General features: G+C 39.3%; 2 protein-coding genes and 1 non-coding gene across 3 annotated transcripts; 1 reads left to right on the top strand and 2 right to left on the bottom strand.

Moving 5' to 3' along the window:
* The first annotated feature begins 7,406 nt into the window (after positions 1 to 7,406).
* Positions 7,407 to 13,428, top strand: LOC137731832 (protein phosphatase 2C 29-like). The gene is made up of 4 exons (XM_068471066.1): positions 7,407 to 9,416; positions 10,788 to 10,901; positions 11,398 to 11,662; positions 13,072 to 13,428. Exons 1-4 carry the CDS (start codon positions 7,569 to 7,571, stop codon positions 13,194 to 13,196), a joined length of 2,352 nt encoding a protein of 783 aa, XP_068327167.1. The 5' UTR covers positions 7,407 to 7,568; the 3' UTR covers positions 13,197 to 13,428.
* An 893-nt stretch (positions 13,429 to 14,321) lies between these two features.
* Positions 14,322 to 16,883, bottom strand: LOC137731173 (pentatricopeptide repeat-containing protein At5g46580, chloroplastic). Its single transcript, XM_068470279.1, has one exon. It carries the CDS (start codon positions 16,625 to 16,627, stop codon positions 14,471 to 14,473), a length of 2,157 nt encoding a protein of 718 aa, XP_068326380.1. The 5' UTR covers positions 16,628 to 16,883; the 3' UTR covers positions 14,322 to 14,470.
* On the bottom strand, positions 16,782 to 16,911 carry LOC137733074 (U6atac minor spliceosomal RNA). The gene has a single exon (XR_011068392.1). It is a non-coding gene; the product is annotated as a U6atac minor spliceosomal RNA (small nuclear RNA).
* Between the last annotated feature and the right edge of the window lie 2,547 nt (positions 16,912 to 19,458).

The raw sequence follows: 19,458 nt of genomic DNA, 5'->3' as shown, positions 1-19,458 counted from the left end.
TAGATTGAGATGAAAATCCTAGCAAATGAAAATAACACACCTCCTGATTTTAAATTCTTACGTGGTGGTAAGAGAGAAAGAGGCATGGAAATCACAAGCTCAATTGTACAGTCATAAGGAAATAAAAACAAACTTATCTCATGAATTACTTGGTGGCTACTCCAATTTGACTCTAGATAAGTATGGAATTGAAGACCCAAAGACAAAACTTATTTCTTGCTTCTGAAATTTGAAGAGAGAAAAAGCTAGGGCATTTTCCCCCTTTTCAGACTACGGTGGATTTGAGAAAAGGAGATTGGACTCCTTATTGGAGTCATCGTCCAGAAGAAAGAAACAAATATAAAAAATATAAATTAATAACAACAAAATATTGTATTTGTCCTTTTTGTCAAAAGTATATAGTATATATTATATATAATGAATCTCAAACATATAGACCAATTTACATATTAGTCTAACTATATAAATTTGAGAGTTAAATTATACACTTGCACCACTAACTAATTAAAAAAATTTCGGGTTCTCACACTACATTTCATAGAACGAGAGTCAACAGAAGTCAACGCTTTCCTCGTTAGGGGTATTTTTGTAAATTCAAGTTAAAATTATAAAAACCATAATATTTAAGGACGGGTCGTTACAACACAAGTAAGTCTCATTGTTGCTAAAGGATTGGTTTTATCAGTTTATCAGTCACAGACACTTATGTGACACATATCTCAACAATCGGTTCATTTGTTCCACGTAAATAGTTTTGACAAACTTGTTACCAAACTTTAAGAGTAATTCCACCCCTAACAAGCCCCTGCACAATAGGCAATTCAATTCCCCCAAGTGAACAGTAACCGTCTTTAGTGGATCTCCACACCTAAACTGAATTGCTCAGGCAATTCGTATTAAAATATTATTATTATTTAAATAATAAAAGATAACTTTATTTTTAATTTCAGATAATAATAAAAGATTGGTCGAAAGTATTTGAAAATATTGAAATGTAGTGTAAGGTTGGAAGAACATGGTTAGGTATTTATAGAAAATAAATTATGGAGTGAAGAGCAGTGGAACTGCTATAACCGTTCGTTAGTTAAGCGAGACTTGATCGAGTTTTATGGAGTGAACAATGTTTGGCTACGTAAGGATGAGTAGGAATTCCTACTCAAAATTCTTCATGCCCGACTCACATAATTTTGTGCTTATATTCGAAACTATTTATATTATAAATCACTATGTAGAGATCATCTTTGCAAAAAATGAATTACAACTAAGGTTGTTTTTTTTTTTGTTTTGTCAAGAACTAAAGTCGTTTAGTCAGTTAACTGTAGCAAATAGATAGAGCTGTAATGATTTTACTATTTTTGTCCATCTATTTTTATGTTGTTCAATAATTAAACGACATTTATGTTAATTGAATTTTTCTAAGATAATCTTTATAGAAATTTATTATATGAACAATTCTGATTATAAACATGAAAATTTATAAATTAGAAACAAATAATTTTTTGTAAGAGCTGCTGGATATCGTTTGGTTATCAAAGTATCTCTTATAGAGTGGCCCCACAAACATCAGGAGTTTAGGTGCCGAAAATGTCAAATGCCCAGCTTGTGACAACCATGGTTTTTGGACACTTGTCCCATCACTTAACAGCAAGTTAAGGGAGTTAACTTACAAAAAATTTAAAAATTAAAAAAAAAATTCTCTCACGTGACAACCCCCTCTGCAACAAACAAAGCATATCACCATAAATTCACAACTCAATAACTCAACAATGCACACAACTCCTCCAGCTCCGCCGCTCCCTCCACTACAAACGCCACACCAATGTCTTTGTCATCGGCACCGGAAGCATCAGAATGGCAATCACCAAGGTCATCCTCAACCAAGACCTCGCCGACAAGCTCCGTCGTTATTGACGCCAAGCCCAACAAGTTGCGCGGTAAGATGCTCTACTCAAAGCTCACCGCCCTCTTCCTCCTCTACACCAAGACCACCGTCGATGTTGAGTACTCTGTCACTCCCAGATCCAGTGAATACTTCAGTTTAGTGTAGGTGTTGTCGCCGTCTTCTATTTGATGGCGCTCACAACTTGGCGATTTCAAGAGTTCAATTTGCAATCAATTGCATTGATAATCTAGAGAACTGATCTCTATTGGTGGGAGACGATTTGAGGTTTGCCGACGGGATAAGCCGGTGGGTTTTTTTTTTTCAAAGGTAACGAAGTTAAGTTCTTGTTAAGTGATAAGATAGGTGTCAAAAAATGAAAAATGTACGATTGTCACAGGCTGGGTATTGAAATATTTTTCGTGGCATGAAAGGATAAGGATAACAAGGGAGGAATTGGAGTAGTAATCAAAAGTGAGGAGGGAAGATTTTTGGCGGCATTAGCGATGCATCTGCACCATATAGCTTGACCATGGTTGGCAGAATTGGAGGCAGCGCTTGCGGTCAATCACGATGGTGAAAGATATGCAAAAGGAGCAGTTGGAATTAGAGGGTGATGCTGCTTTAAACTTGCAGGCAGAGGATGATACTTCATTGTGGGGCAATGTAGTTAATGAGGCAAGATTTTTCTTAAGGTCTACTCCACAGGTCAGAGCAAGACATGCTCCTAGAGGGGCAAACAAGGTTATACTCACAGATTGGCGCAATGGGGTATTGCCTTCGATCACAAACGAATTTGGTTTGAGAAACCTCCGGATGTAATTTTGGACCTCTTGATAGAGGATAATTAACTATGTAATTTTACTGGTGCGAGACGTTTTTCTCTTTGACCGGATTAAAATCTCCGGCAAGATTTTTATCGAAGCCCCTTAAATGTGCACCTTATCCTACTATCTTGTACGTATTCTATATCAAGCTTAATATTATCGTACTTTTTTTCAAAACATTTTTCGTGGCAAAATTGATATAGGTTTTGCTAGCTAAGCTTTTAAACTCTTACTTTCTTTGAAAATGAGTTTTACAAAGAGAAACCACAATTGAAGTGGTTAATGGTAATATAATAATAGTTGGTATTAGTTTCCAAAATAATAATAATAATAATAATAATAGTTGGTATTTGACATTGTCTTGAAAATTCTTTCTTCAAGTTTTGAAGTCTTCGAATCATTTTAATTTAATGCCATATTCAATGAACTAGTTAATTGTTATTAATTGGCTATCATTTTAAAATCAATTTCATGGATGTGTGATATCATGTGTGTTGAGTAACTAGTTAAGTTTATGTTCTACTGTAAGACGTAGGGTCATTCTAAATTTTTTATTGACTTGAGCATTAACAGTGATCATTGATGATGTATATTGATCCACCTTAAGAAATACTAGTACATATATACCCTTATGTTTTAGAGACAACTAAAACCAAAATAAGTGAAGGAATATGTCTAAAATTACAAGAAAGTTGAATTTTGACTTGTTGGGAAGTCATTTTAAAATGACCGAAAGCTTTTCATAGAAAATATTTTTGAATTCTAAAAGCAACTAAAATGCTTTTTGCACGAAGCATTGATTATGTCTTTTTTTGTAGGAAGCACTTCAAGTACTTTTTACAATATTCGCTTGAAAAAACATTTTCACCAAAATTACCTTTAATCATTTTAAAAGCACTTTCAAATCAGAATTTGATTGAAATGAAGTTAAATATGGATGTAGATTTGACCATTGACTACAAGTTGAAGATATAGATAGGACCAGTGGTGTTTGATAAAAAAAAAAAAAAAAAAAAAAACAAAGAGATAGTTGTGATGACCCGTTCCGGAATTTACGGAATGAAAGGGCATTTTGGTAATTTCATTGGGATTAGGCTAGATATTTTGAATTGGTGCTTTTTGGATCTTAAATTGTGTGCCACTTGGCCCATTTCCTTTTTGGTCCCCTCAGCCCTCTCTCAAGATACCTCATTTTCCTTCCCCCTCACAGAACCGTGTCACTTGAACTGTTCAAATCGAACTCTGACAAGCTTCGACGTAGTTCGTGGTATCTCTGACCATGGTAAGCTCCTAAAACCCCTTTGATCGTGCTTAGAAGTGAGTTTGAGACATTTTTTAGTAGTTTTGTGGTTTTTGGATGAAGAACACCTCGGGAATACCTTCCCCCGTTTCCGACGAGATTGCCGTGCCTTGCAATCTGTTTTTTGGCCAACTCTGTCCACCTATCAACCTCTCACTGGTATGAATCTCTTCCTTATTCCTTGGGCTTCATTTTGGTATATTGCATGACGTGTTTTGGTTAAGTTTTGGGGTTGAACGAATCTTGGGAAGCTTCGGCTTTCTTCTCCGTTGAAACCCGCCTGAAATTGGGTCAACTTGACTCGATAGCCCAAAACCGTACCCCAATTTGAGCTCAAACCCTTGGGCCAGGCTACAGGCTCTAACCCAAAGCCCAACCCAAATGTGAAACCCAGCCTAGAACCTAGGCCCAAACCCAATTACCCTAAGCCCAACCTTGCGATCCAATTACCCTCGGGCCAACCCAGCTGAACCGGCCCATCTTAGAACCCTGGTTAGCGCGCGTGGTCCGTGTGTGAGCCTGTCTTGGCCGTTACGTGGAGCACACATGCCTCTACCGGAGGTATTGTGATGGTGGCGCCAACGACTTTTCCGACCAACTGTCCTGCGGCCCAAATCGGTGCGTACCCTAGGTCCCCCCTTTATGTTTTTCAACGTCCTGAATCTGTTTATGGCGTTCGTTTCCCGAAATTCAATCTTTATGATATAGTTTTATTAATTGGTACCTTTATGTGCTTAGGTGCATTTGTGTATGGCGTTTCCGTCCTCTCTTGTTTGCATGGCTCTTTGACGGAAAAATATCGGTGAGTGGACCCCTTCTAAAATGCATATTTTACTATTAGAAATGTATACATGAAAAGTATGATTTAATGGCTATGTTTTATGAAACGTTTATGAGTAAATTAGATTTACACTTTAGGTTATATTATCATGCTTTATTGACTTTACATTCTTTGTGGTATATATGATTGATGACTATATACCTACTTATGAATGTGGTTTTGCGATATGGCATTTTAGTTACTGAGCTCCGATTTTACAAATATATATATATATATATATATATATATATATATATTAGAAATATTATGTTTATGTCTTTATGTGCTTACTTAGTGGTTATTAAACGATACTGCCTACGGGCGAATGATATATATATATATATATATATATATATATATATATATATATGGCTTCGCTAGGCATAGGTTGGTGGCTTCGGCTGGAAGATATTTATATTTGGCTTCGGTCAGGCGTTTGTAGATGACTTCGGCCAGAAGATACTTATATATAGCTTCAGCTGGAAGATATTTATGTTTGGCTTCGGCCGAAAGATACTTATATATGGCTTCGGCCGAAAGATATTTATATTTAGCTGTGGTCAGGTGATGTAGCGGCTTTGGTCGATTATGATAACACTGCTAGCATATTATATACGATATATGTTTTACGCAAGGGTTTTATGACATGCTAGGGTTTTCGGAAACCTGTTACATATTATACTATTGAGCTTTCCTAAACTTTGGGGGTTATTACATTGATGAATAACTGTTTCAATATTACTTATATATAAATTTGGTCCACTCATGTTTTGTTTTGCACCCCACTTCGGACTTAGATTTGAGGCATACAATCCCAGTGTCAAGGCACTCCCGCATCGGCATCTTCGAGTCCTCTAGGTGTAGGATCCATCTCCTTGTTCATTCAATTTTATGTTATTCATTTTTAGTGTCTCGGTTTAGTTATATGCTCTGAACACATTCCACAAATGCATATTCATTATAATCAATTTTACAAGTTTTATTTATGTTTATTGTTCTTAGTTCTCATGCATCCTAATATTGCTTTGTCATCTTCGGGTGTTGGCCAGCAAGTGCCTACCCTGGTGTTTGGAGAATATCAGGGTTGGGCATGTCAATAGTACTAGTGGTGGAGCTAGAAAACTAGATTATGAAGGGCCTTTAAGCCATACGAAAGATTGCAATATCACTAATGGGGGAAAAAATTAAAAGTTTTTTTTTTTTTTTTTTTTTTTTTTTTTGTATTGGCATGGAAAATTTTAATCTAACAAGAAGGGTGGAGCTTTAAATTTTGTATGAAAACCTAGTATTGAAATGATTATATTATAAATCAAAACTTGTTTACGAGCTTTGATTAAAAAAGATTTAACACATTAGATTCGAACAAAAATTTAAAGTCGTTGTTTAAAATAAGATCCTGCTCTAGATTGTATGAGCATTTGTTTTATATCAACTAGCTAAAAAAGGAGTGTATGATTTCATATGTTAAAACATAAGGCTAATTATAGCGGAAAAAAAAAAAAGAGCTTAGTTTTTTTTTTTTTTTTTAAAAGAGTTTAGTTTTATTATGGTAAAAATTAAGAAAAACTAACGAAAAACTAAAAAAAACTTTAGTTTTAATGAAAAATGACAAATAAAGGTGTAGTAAATAGTACTAAGGAAAGGTAAAAATGTGATTTTTCGTTAAAAGTGAACAGTACCAGGAGTATTTCGTTAAAATTCTCTAAAAACTAAGGCAAATTATAAGGGTAGTGTTATTTTTTCAATTTTAAAAAAATCTAAATAATGTTATCATAGCAAGTCTCGAACCATGGACACGCAGAATTGAAAAACCACACCAGCCAATAAGTCACATGCTCGATTGTTAAAATGCTTGCACAAAGTAGAAAAAAGGACTAAAGTTCCAGAATTTGTAGGGACGTAGCTCCGTCACTTGATAGGACCATATCAATTTAATTAATAATTTAATAGGCTCATCAGTTGCAGCTATACACGAACATTAACATACCCCTTCTGAAACTGAAAATGTTTCTCACATCATTAATTGCATCGCGATTCCCCAACAACACAAAACAGGTTTGCTCGTCTGTATTAAGAATAACAAATAAAGAGAATACCAGGGGCAGAATGGTAATTTAAGATAAAAACAGAAAAGTAGTGGTCAACCGAGATTGGGCCTTGGGCTGGGGGGTGTCCGAAAATCCAAACCGAGAAAAGGACAAAAGCACCCCCGCAAGATAACCCTTTTAATCCAACCTCGGTTTTCCACATTGACCCTGCGGTGAGTGAACAGTCCTACTCCCACCACCGCTTTCTGTCTGACTCCTCCCGCTTGCTTTCCCTAATCGCTATTGCCAATCACAGCAGTTCCACGTGTCTTCCGACGTGGCAGGTACTCCAAACCAGCACTCGCCGTTTCTGCTTTGCTAGGCGCCAGGTGTAACCGTCAAACAAGAGCCAACAACTGCACCCAACAACAAAAAATTAAAATTCAAATATCACCAATTTAAAAATATTTAAAAATTAATAAAATTATTTTTAGAGAGACAAAGTCTTCCTCTCTCTACAAAATCGAGGCCAGTCAGTCTACTCAACTACTATATAAAATCACTGCCACTCTCTCTCTCTCTCTCTCTCAGCTTCTTTCTTTTTTGTTTATTTTCGTTTTTTTTAATGGTGTTATTTGGGTTGTTGAGCTTTGCCGGAAAATCGTGTAGGGGACAATTTTCTCGGTAGCCAAACAGCGGACGCGACTCAAATGTGATGGGAAGTGGAGTCTCCACCCTCTCCGCCTGCTTCCGGCCGGTTCACCGGACCAACCACCACCACCCGGACCATAACGACGTTGTCTTCGCGGCGTCCGAGCCCCTGGACGAAACCCTAGGCCACTCTTTCTGCTACGTCCGCTCCTCAGCTCGCTTTCTCTCTCCTACTCAGTCGGATCGCTTCATTTCCCCTTCCAACTCCCTCCGCTTCTCGCCCCCTCACGAATCCGGCTCCAGAACCCGACCCGGATTGCACGAAACCGGGTTCAAAGCCATCTCCGGGGCTTCCGTCAGTGCCAATAGCGCCACTCCTAGGACTGTCCTCCAGCTTGACAATATTTACGACGATGCAACTGAGAGTGTTCTCGGCGGATGCGGCGGTGGCGTCCGGGGGAGTATAGTCAATGGTTTCGAGAGTACGTCGTCGTTTAGCGCCTTGCCTCTTCAGCCCGTGCCACGTGGCGGTGAGCGAGATCCCTCGGGTCCAATGGAGCGGGCGGGCTTCTTCCTCTCTGGCCCGATAGAACGCGGCGCCCTCTCCGGTCCCCTCGACCCAAACCCGAACGCCAACCCGGCCGGGCCAGACGGGCGGGTTCACTTCTCGGCGCCACTCGGTGGCCCTTACGTGAAGAAGAGGCGGAAGAAGGGCATTTCGGGGATTGGGAAGGCGCTGTATCGGAATTTCTCGGAGAAGAAGCAGCGCCCCTGGGTTGTTCCGGTGCTCAATTTCGTTGGTCGGAAGGAGGGTCCACCGTCAATCGGAGAGGAGCCTGAGCCCAAGAGCGAGAGCAATGTCCAGTGGGCTCTTGGCAAAGCTGGGGAGGATCGTGTACATGTGGTTGTATCGGAAGAGCAGGGGTGGCTGTTTGTTGGGATTTACGATGGGTTTAATGGCCCTGATGCTCCGGAATTTCTGATGGGTAATCTTTACCGTGCATTTTACAATGAGCTTCAGGGTTTGTTTTGGGAGGTTGGTGACGATGATCAAGCCCCAGAAGCCGCTGAAGAAGCCAATAACAGTAACCCACCACCAAATGTAGCTTCAGAGACTGATGTAGTTGTAGAGGGCAAAACTGAAAACGAGTCGAATTCAGATTCGAAACCCTTGCCGGAAGCTGATCGGGAAAAGAGAGTGACTTTTCAATCCGACGGTGTTAGAAGGCGGCGGCTTTGGGAATTGCTGGCTGAGGCTGAGGCTGAAGAGGGGCTTGACCTTTCGGGTTCCGAGAGGTTTGCATTTTCTGTTGATGACGCAGTTACAGTGAGCAATGAGGGTTCGGGTTCTGCTGTTAGTAGGCGGTGGCTTTTGCTGTCAAAATTGAAACAAGGCTTGACTAAGCACAAGGAGGGTCAGGGTCATAGTAGGACGTTGTTTCCATGGCGGTTTGGTTTGGAGGAGAAAGAGAAGGTTGAGGTTGAGAATAGAGTGGAGGAGAGGTCTGCTCCAACTGGCAGGAAGAGGAAGGAGGGACCGGTGGATCATGAGTTGGTGTTGAGTGCATTGTCAAGGGCTTTACATGCGACGGAGGAAGCGTATTTGGAGATGACCGATAAGGTTCATGATACGAATCCGGAACTTGCATTGATGGGGTCGTGCTTGTTGGTTGTGCTAATGAGGGATGAGGATGTGTATGTGATGAATTTGGGGGATAGTCGGGCCATTGTAGCACATTATGAGCCGGAGGAAGGTGATTCAAGCAGTGCTTTGACAGGGTACAAGGACAATGGGTTGAACACTGAGGATATAACTGAGTCGTCCTCAGCTGTGGCCAATGAGGCTCCTACTCAAGCAATGCAATTGACTGCATTGCAACTGTCCACTGATCACAGCACGAGCATTGAAGAAGTAAGTTCTCTGCTTCTCATGTATGTATCTGTAGCTTTAGTTCTCATGCTAATATTGTTTAACCAGTCATTAATGAATTCCTACTTGATTGTTTTGTATTTTCCTGGATGGATGAGGTTGGTGTGTTTAAGTTTTCATTTTACTAAAGAATCCTATATCAAAAACTTTTTTATGCGCAAACGCCAAATAACTTGGTTGTTTTCCATGGTCTCTTGGTTCTTGAGTTGCTATCTTTAATAATTTTGAAGCAGCATGCTTCACAATTTTATCTCCTGGTAATGCATCTTGGTCATAGAATTTCTCTTTTTTTATTTTTATTTTTTTTTTATGAAAAGTTGGTGAGAGAAATCGGTTCTAGTTGAAGCACACTTCTCGTTCATGTAATTCATGCTAGATATATAGTCTTCCGACACTGGAGCTAGATTTTTCCCTTAGATTGTGTGATACTTTGCTAAATATGTATTCGAGTTTTTCTTTTAGAAAACGCCACACCGGCTCTGATGCTTCCTACCAAGGCAAACTTAAGGTTCTTGTTGTTTCTTAAACTTCTGGTGTTTGTTTAAGTGTTGGAAAAATGTACTGGCAAACTTGAGGTATTAATCTATAAGAAATCTAACCAATGTGTAAAATATCATCAGTAATTCTTTGAAAGAAATTTATTATGAAATAAAATTAAATGAAGTTAATTGTAGGGGAGGTGCGTTCTAAATTTGCTTTTTGTCACTATTTATGACGTGGTCTAGACTCTAAAGAAAAGCTATCTAGGAATTGCAATTATCAAATCATGTTTCAACTGTTTAAATAAGCCTACTAAAGTATCATCCATTGGTTGTACTGAACCTGATTTTGTACAATTGCCCTAAGCAATGTGTCCTTTCTGGGGACGGGGACAGCAGACTTAAAGAATTGAAGAAGCTTCCTTTTCCCGTCCTGGCTTTTTCGGTTGTCTCATTTGCCTTTATGTTCAATTCCTTTATGGATGGGGACAATATGTGGAAGCTTCCGTGCATGTATCTTTTCTTGTGCCAGTCCTTCAATGTTTAATAACCTTGTGGATGTGCCGCTGATGTGCGCATGTTGATAAGTATGAAGTGTTTTCTGTCAATGCCTTGGTGGATCTTTTCACCTCCGTTCCAAAAAGTTACTTCTCACCATAATAATGCGCTCAGACACTCATTTTTGTCTTCTTATTGGTGCGGATGTTTGGTTGTTGTTCTTTGTACTATTCCCTCTCTCTTTCCCATCCATAGTGTCATCTGGTAACAATTATAGGCATTTCCTCGTTTAGTTTCTGAGTCATGTTGTTTGATGCATCTTAGCTCGTATTCGTTTGTGTTTTGTTTTTCAACAATTTTTCTTTTCGTTCTGCAGGAAGTAACAAGAATAAAAAATGAACATCCAGATGACAAACATTGTATTGTCAATGATAGAGTGAAAGGTCGGCTTAAAGTTACCAGAGCGTTTGGGGCTGGATTTCTGAAACAGGTTTAAGTACATTATTGTTAACTATCCTGTTGAAGTTCACTTTTTGCATGGTTTGGTGTGGAGATACTTATTTCATATACATTTTGAGAATCTGAAGTAAAATTGCATTTTACACATCTATTGAAAAGTTACGGCTTGACATTACTTGTATAATAAGGGAACGACCTAACGAGGTTTCGTAATTATTGACATAGAGTTTCAACAGTCCCAAGTTGTGAATGGTCAATTTCAATCTGTACATATGTTTTTTCTTTTTTGTTACAAGAAATCATGTACATATGTTTATTACCTCTGTATGTATAATTGTGTCTGTATGTTTCAAGATTATTATTTTTTTCGCTCTAATCAAACAAAACCAGAATCCTCAGCAAATTTGTTAAAAGTTAATTATGATTTTGTGTTTTTGTTGCTGCATGAACTCACCATGTTCAAGTGCATTGGACGCACGGTCCAGTGTCCTCAGTAGGTAACAATGTGATTTGTTTTTGTTGTGCAGCCCAAGTGGAATGACACGTTATTGGAAATGTTTCGAAATGAGTACATTGGCACTGCACCATACATATCATGTTTGCCTTCTCTTCGCCACCATAGACTCTGCCCTAGTGATCAGTTCTTAATCCTGTCATCAGACGGTTTGTATCAGTATTTTAGCAATCAGGAAGTAGTTTCCCATGTTGAGAATTTTATGGAGAAGTTTCCAGATGGAGACCCTGCACAACACCTGATAGAGGAGCTTCTTTTCCGTGCTGCAAAAAAAGCTGGTAATTTCCTCCATTTCTTTTGCCTCTTATATTGTGAAAATTGTATATACGTACTTTTGGTGTTCTTTTTTCGTTGTAATTTGAAGTATTCGTAGCAAGAACAATGCAAGGCTTAGTAGGACGGTGTTAGAATGGTGGGTGCAGGCACTATATTTTAGGATTGGAAATAGTTACGTATGCAAGTGACCTTTACCACAGTGGTGGAAAGATGTGGAGCTTTTGCATGATGGCGTGGGTTCAAACCCCGTCGTTAGCTAATCTAACAAAATTTATTATTTGACAAAAAAAAAAAAAAAAGAAAAAAAAGAAAAAAAAGAAAAAAAAAAAATAGTTATGTATCAAATTGATTAGATAATTTGCAAAAGAACGGCAGTGGCTTCATAGGTTTTTAGTCTTGCCTAATTCAAGGATAAAATTATCAGCAGTTGTAGATATTTTGGTAGTCCAGATTTACTGAAATATCAATCAAAAAAAAGAAAGAGCAAAGTCTACCTTTAAACATGGGGAATTTTAAGTGATAAGGGGCTGCATTTGAAACATGGTTTTCACTATTAACCAAATCCCATCTAGCTAATTTCTTTGCCCAAGCGTTTATCTAATTGATCAAAGAGCAGTAACTGTCTAGCATGTGGGTTCTAGAGCCGTCGCCAGTCAAACCTTTAACAGATAATGATTAAAAAGTATAGAGAAGGGGCCTTCTTCTTTGTTCTTCTTGTTCATCTTTAACTTCTACTTGAAACTTTTCAGATCACATGTACAAAGTTGCATAGAAATTTCAGTACCCAAACCAGAATTTCACTGACATTTGACCAGATTCCCCACAAGAAAACAACAGATGAAATTGATCAGATAATTACTATGAAACTATTGATGTTACAAAAACTTCTGTGATTCTTTCAAAAAAATTGGATAAAGGGTGGAAATAAACACCTTCCTTCCTATCAAGTGTCGGCACTCTGAATGACTGTAATTTTGACTTAATTGTTGACAATTTCTATAAAATATAGTACATTGACCTTATTAATTTGATCGGTATCATATGTGCATTCTACTACTATCTACTACTATGAGCATGTGTGCATTCTCCCTCCCCTTCCAGAGCCAAGCTCGAGCATATGTTTACGTGACAATATCAATTGGGCTGAGCTTGAGCATGCATAATATCAACTAAGTTGAGCTTGAGCACCTTGGTACTTGGCTCGGCCCATTTACACTCCTGGTAGGCATCAGACTTAGCTAGGATTTAGGTTTACCCATCTAAGGTTTTAGGTTTTTGGCCTCCTGAAAGCATAGACTTTAATCCCTTAATCTGATACTTGTCTTTCTAGTTTGGACAAAAAGCTTTATTATTAGTCTACATATTTTGTTAGGGTTTTATAGCTTTGAACCTGAAGTGTTTTGGTATGCAGGAATGGATTTCCATGAATTACTGGACATCCCGCAAGGAGCTCGCAGGAAGTATCATGACGACGTGACCGTTATGGTTATATCACTTGAAGGAAGAATCTGGAAGTCATCGGGAAAGTACCTTTGAAACTTTATACGCAAGCAATATTCTCTCTAAAACAGGTGATATTGCAATTTCGGTTTTCGGCTAGGGATGTTGTGCAAGCAGTAGGGAAAAGCTTTGCTGCTGACAGTTGCATGGGTCCATTAGGGTTTTCTATTCGCTCACAGCGTAAGCATACAACTAGTTAGGGATGGGAAAAGGCTGATGTTAGATATCACCAAATACTTAATAGGGGGGAAAGTCAGATGGAGTTGTTGGGAACTGCTCTTTTGTTGGGGGGGGGGGGGGGGGGGGGGGGGTGGTGGGTTGGGTTGGGAAAGAAAAATCTATTCCTTTCGTTTCGTTTTTCTTTTAGATTTACATTTTTGTTTAAAGAAAAACAAAAATAGAAAAAATTGCATAGGCGGAGGCTCTTTCGATTTCATCTGTGCCTTGTTCATCTCGTTTCTTCTTTCCCGGACCGGAAATGGTGTTTGTAAATTGGTGGGGGTACACATTTACTTACTGGACTTTGAGCATTCCCTTGTCAAAACTGAGCATCTCTAATTTTGGAAGGTGGGTTTTCCACCGTTGCGGATAACAAGAGTTGGATTGTCTAGAATTTGTGTTGGCGTTTCAATTCTTTGTAGTATCAACAAGTCACAGTCGACTTATGTTACCGGTACGGTGGTACCTATAGACGAAACAACAGGGAAGAGAAAATAAAGGTAATACAAGTTTAAGCATCGATCTATTAAGACGGTTTTTTCACAAGTGCTGCTTTAGAAAGCACTATTTGATGTACAAGTACTTTTAAGGATTCTTTCCGGCAAATCTTTTAACCCTTCCAAATCTGATTAACACTAGGAAGTTGAGTTAAAAGTGACAACTACACTAAAACCTATTGATACAACGGCGCTTAACTTTGCTCACAAATCACATGTGTTTATTCTAACAGTACAGCAAAAGGAACTTCAACTCCGAACCAGCTCTTGGTCTAACAGCGCGCGCGGGAAAGCGGACATAAAGTGAACTATGTCCAAGCGCGGAGTTTGGTTGTTTTGTCTTTCACGAAGATCCAACCCTTTGTTTTCAAAATGATAAACGTAGCTAAATTACTTGGTTCTAGTTAGTTTCAAAAACAAAAAATTGGACGAAAAACAAGTAGGATACCAAACAACTCCCTAAACGTTTAGGTTGCCTGAAAACTGTATAACTACTCTGGTACAAAAAGTTATTCTGAAAGTGAAACATACAACGATCCAAATGAGATAATCCATTTCCCATTTGACATTACATAGTATAAACATATAAAGCACTTAAGCTGTCATGACGGCCGACGACGGAGCCTGTGACTCTGCCCACGACACTAGATCCTCCCTGGTTGCCACAAAACTACCAGCTTTCTCTTCACTCTGTCTAAACGGCGCAGCCAATTTCTTCACATGAGAACCAAAGGAATGCGACAGCCCTTGCGAGAATTTGTGACTTCCGCTACCAGTTTGAGCGGAGAACATCTCCGGCAACGCCTCTTCCCGCTGTACTATTTTGTAGAGCGTTCCCATCCACTCTTCAAGTGCAGTGTGAGCTGCACCTATGGATAGTGACCTAACGTCCAAACACCACTCCCTTGCAGTCTTGGTGTGCAGACCCGGATACAACCCGTATAGGGTTCCCAAATAGAGCAGCTCATGAGCTCTCTCATGGTTGTTTTTGTTTCGGCATATATCAATCAAGCAATTACAGAAGGGTCTCCGGGATTCAACCGCGGTACTACCAATAACGTCCCTGAACTCATCTTTAATAGTCTCAAACCCGATTTTCTTATCTTGCAGCACTTCGACAAGAGTCACCAACTTCGGATTTGCCTGCTGCAAACAAGAAAGCACCCTATCCTCATCCTCAGTTTCTTCACACAACGATACAACAGAGAGTAAGCACCCACAAAGCCTATCATCTGGTTTAACCCCTTTTTCAACTGCAACGTCAAAAACTCGAACCATATCACCGAATCTTCTAGCTTTCCCCAAGCCCTGAATCAAACAAGTGCACCCCATGACATTGAGCTCGATACCCAACTCGGACATTTCTTCAAACAATTTCATTGCCTCATCAACATTCCCTCCGCTCCCATAGATGTTCAGCATTGCAGTGTAACTCCAACTGTCTGGCCTACAATGCTCCGACTGCTTCATATCCTCAAAAAGCGTCTTAGCTTCCTCCTCCAAACCAAGGTCCGCACACATATTCAACAATGTGTTATACAAAATGAAGTCCATAGGCCACTTATTCGACCTCATTCGCTCCCACAATTCCAAAGCATCTCGAGCCCACCTTGCCTTGCCATAGATCTTAACAAGCGCCGTCAATGTTTTCTCATTCGGGGTTAGCCCTGATTCCACCATTTCTTTGAATAAGCTCCTTGCCAAACCAGGCTTTCCGGCCTTCCCCATTGCCTCTAACAAAGTATTGTACACAACCAAATTAGGCTCTACACCAAGAGCAGCCATTTCTTGCAACACATACCTAATACCATCATAATCCCCAGCCTCCCCAAACATCTTACCCAAAACCGAAAATGCAATCGGGTCCGGTTTCCACCCACTAGCTCTTCCCCTCTCATACAAACTAAGAACCTCCTCAACCTTGCCCAATTTAGCATAAACATCTAAAATGGCAGAGTAAGTCACCTCATCCGGCATCAAACCGGTCTTATACATCCTCTCAAACCACTCGACCGCCTTGTCGAAAAGCTTGGACCTCTTGGCACAAGTGATTATAGTAGAATACGTAATGTTATCGAGCTCAATCTCGTCCCTTATCATCTCCTCCGCGAGCTCTTCGATGAGCTGAAACTGCCTCCCGAACCTCAGAGACTTCATAGTGACATTGTAGAATATGGTTTCCATTGGAAACAAATTCTGGGACTTCACCCAATTGAAGAACATGTGGGTTTTCTGCCATGGCTTCAAGCTATTCAGAATCAAAAGCGCATTTTCTCGTGTGGGCGGGTGGGGGATTTCTTCAAGGGCAGCCAAGAAGGCAACTTTGGTGGCATCACAGTCGTTGAGCTTGTGGGCAAACCCCCTCAGATCTCTCACCTGAGGATTGTAAGAGTAGAGAGACCGCTTCTGCCGCTGCAGAGAGAGCACGGAGCGTTTCGGCTTGGCCGGGTTGACCCAGATGGATTTGGGCTTGGATATCAACTGGGATTGGTCTTGGGGCGGAGGAGGGTCGGAGAGAGTGGTTGTGGTCAGAGGCTGGAGCTGCTCGGACAAAGATAAAGATGGGTTTTGGTTCTTCTTCTTGTTGGTGGTGGGTTCGGCTAAATCCGGCGGGGATTTGGGAGGAGACTTGGCGGAGCGGCAAGAAATGTTGAATTTTTTGGTTGGGATTTGTCGAAAAGGTGAAGAGAAGAAGATGGGTCGCTTTGTATCCGAGGAATTCAGAGTCCAGTGGACAGCACTGGTAGCCATTAAAAATTGAGAGTTGTTCGGTAAACGAAGATGTTGTGGATATTTTGACACCTTATCTAAAACGGAAGCAAAATTCTGGCTTTACGACGAACCCTAAATGAATTTAACGGTTGAATTATTTTGGAAAAATGCCAAAAAAAAAAAAGAAGAAAGTATAAAAATTTGGTTATAGATCCACCACAAGGGTGGGTAGCCTTAACCGGATGTGTGGTAACAGGTAAGCTCGCAAGCTGTTCCCGTCCCTGTCAGGGGAGATGCCAACCATCTCTCCTTTCTACGAACACGGGCCTGTCTGGGAGTTGGAAGTATATAAACTAGAAAAGATTTTGTGTTTGGTCGATGTGGGATACAGGCCCTCTCTTGTTTTGGGCTTGGTGCTATAGTTGGCACTAGATCATTCAAAGAAGTCTAAACAAATAGCAAGATGCTATAAATAGACAAAGCATTGTTTATGTTCGTAATTATATCACACAAAGGATGCAGGTAAAGACAAGGGAGATATATTTGTATTATTGCTTTGTGTTGTTTAATCATACACCGCATGCTCTTTATATAAAGTCATTTACACGCAGAAATCTGCAAGGGCAATTAATGCATATTGAAAAACCGTGTCATACAAGTTGAAAGTTGAAGACCATGCTACACCACAACAGCAAAATTTGACAATACCATTATTTTTAATCCTCACTTTTTCACCTTTGACTAAACCATGTGGGCCAATTCCCACAGCTTTTTTTTTTGAACACCTTTTTCCCACAGCTTTTACAACACAAGATAGCATAGTTTTACACAAAAATGTTCTCCTTGTGACTTGGAACCAAGGAACACATGGTTGTTCATAAATTTGATATTGATGGTGATGAACAAATGAAATATAGAAGCTAGCCTACTATTTATCTAATAGGAAGTGCCGATTTGTTGCTAGAGGAGGAGTGAATTTTTCACTCTCAATCTTGAACTTCTCTACAACGCCCTTTTTTTTTTTTCTTTTCTCTCCAGTTGTTTTCTTTCCTCTAAAAAACCTAGCACTATTATGAAGTTGAGCATCTTCAAGAGATTATTATTTTTTTAAATAACGACATATTTATATTAAGGGGTGAGGTGAATAAATTGGTTTTAAACTCGTTATTTACGAGATTCAAACCTATGTGTGAATAGGAATATCATTATACTGTAATACTAAGTGACACTCCAAGAGACACTAAAACCACACTATGCTAAATATTTTAGTAAGAAATCAACAAAACATTGCCCTAAGAGTCTTTAAAAAGACTTGCTAGTTTAACTTAACGAAATAGTACTCTATAGATTTGAAAAGGTATCCTAGTGGATAGGGTGTTGATTTCTACCTTGCTTCTCGAGTTCGAAACTCCACACTCTCCTAATTATTGTAATTATTTCGAACTCTTCTCCCTTTCCTTAATAATAATAAACTTTTTTTTTTTTTTTTTTTTTTTTTTTTTGGTTTTTTGTTTTAAGCTAAACTTTAAAAATAATATTAAAACTCTCCTACTATTGAAGTTTCTCTCTCTACCCAATCCTCATGTAAATCGGTGAATATCTAAGAGTGTTATAAAAGTGGATGATCTGCATGAAGAAATATGCACCATCCACCGCGTCTTGTTAGCCAACAAATGTTGAAGGTGTGCTATCTACTTTCACATCTCTTGGCCTTAATAGAGAAGATATAGTTTTCCTATATAAATGCCTATTTGCTCACAAATATGTAGAGACGATAGAGAAGATACAATCTCTTGTTTCCATTGCTTTGTAATTTCAGTTTGATAATGAGAGAAACTATTGCTATTGACACACCTTGATCCCGATATCCTCCAAACACCAGGATGGGCACGTGTAGGCTGACACCCGAGGGTGATGAAAGCCATTAACATGCATGCAAGTTATGAAGAAAAGAACGAACGTAAATAAAATATGTAAATTTAAATATAATGAAATATGAAAATGCGGGAACGTATTCAAAGCAGACAACTAATCAAGAATACTGCAAAAGGAATATTATAAAAAGGTAAGATTATAGAGAAAGGGGTCCTACACCGAGATGAGGACTCGAAGCTACTGATATGGAAATGCCTTGATGCCGGGATCGGGGCATGTCAGATTGGTATCAGAGCATGGTTTGTTTAGAGCATACTTTGGATCTTCTTCTACTCTAGTAGTGCGTTGGCCTTGATATCATTTGGATGTCACGGCTTTCGTTTATAGATGTCTTTCGGCACAGTTGTGCAATTCTTATTCAGTCTGAACTGTCACATCCTTATTTGATGTATGAAAATTCGTGTCAGGATTGTGCCTTATTGGTGACATAATGGAATGATGGATGACTTTCAACAACAGACTGATACTCTGCGACATGCGTTCCTTAGGAATGGCGTTAGATTTACATAGAAATGATGCGAAATAAGGATGAAATTTGGTCAAGACCAACTGAAGATCTGAAACGATGATGATGCTCTGCAACTTGCGTTCCCTAGGAATGATGGGCATAGTCATACCTATATGGAGATTACTTGAAACATCCGAAGTTTGTGTTGGAGAAATTAAGGAAGCACCAGCTGTAAGCGAAGTTAGCAAGTGTCAGTTTGGTTAGACCAGATCAATTTTCTCGGGCTTGTTGTTTTCGTCGAGGGAATTCGTGTGGACCTCATAAGATTTTTGGTGATTGCATTTCCTCTTAACAAGTTGACGAATGCTTAAACGATGTGTATAAATCTAACTAACCGGGTAATCCATACATTTTCTGATGGATTCGTGATTGCCTTAACAACAACTTTCTTGTCTACTCCAACAATGAGGGAAAATTTACTAAACAT

Source organism: Pyrus communis, chromosome 4 (genome assembly GCF_963583255.1).
Source record: "Pyrus communis chromosome 4, drPyrComm1.1, whole genome shotgun sequence".
In the NCBI taxonomy this organism is placed as follows: Eukaryota; Viridiplantae; Streptophyta; class Magnoliopsida; order Rosales; family Rosaceae; genus Pyrus; species Pyrus communis.
This window is presented reverse-complemented; position numbering and strand designations above follow the sequence as displayed.

What these genes read in the sequence shown, in the direction of transcription:
- LOC137731173 (XM_068470279.1), bottom strand. Translation starts at nt 16,627, where the DNA reads ATGGCTACCAGTGCTGTCCACTGGACTCTGAATTCCTCGGATACAAAG.
- LOC137731832 (XM_068471066.1), top strand. Translation starts at nt 7,569, where the DNA reads ATGGGAAGTGGAGTCTCCACCCTCTCCGCCTGCTTCCGGCCGGTTCAC. An exon ending in ACAGCACGAGCATTGAAGAA is followed by an intron (nt 9,417 to 10,787) that starts GTAAGTTCTCTG and finishes TTCGTTCTGCAG; the next exon opens with GAAGTAACAAGAATAAAAAA. An exon ending in GGGCTGGATTTCTGAAACAG is followed by an intron (nt 10,902 to 11,397) that starts GTTTAAGTACAT and finishes TTTGTTGTGCAG; the next exon opens with CCCAAGTGGAATGACACGTT.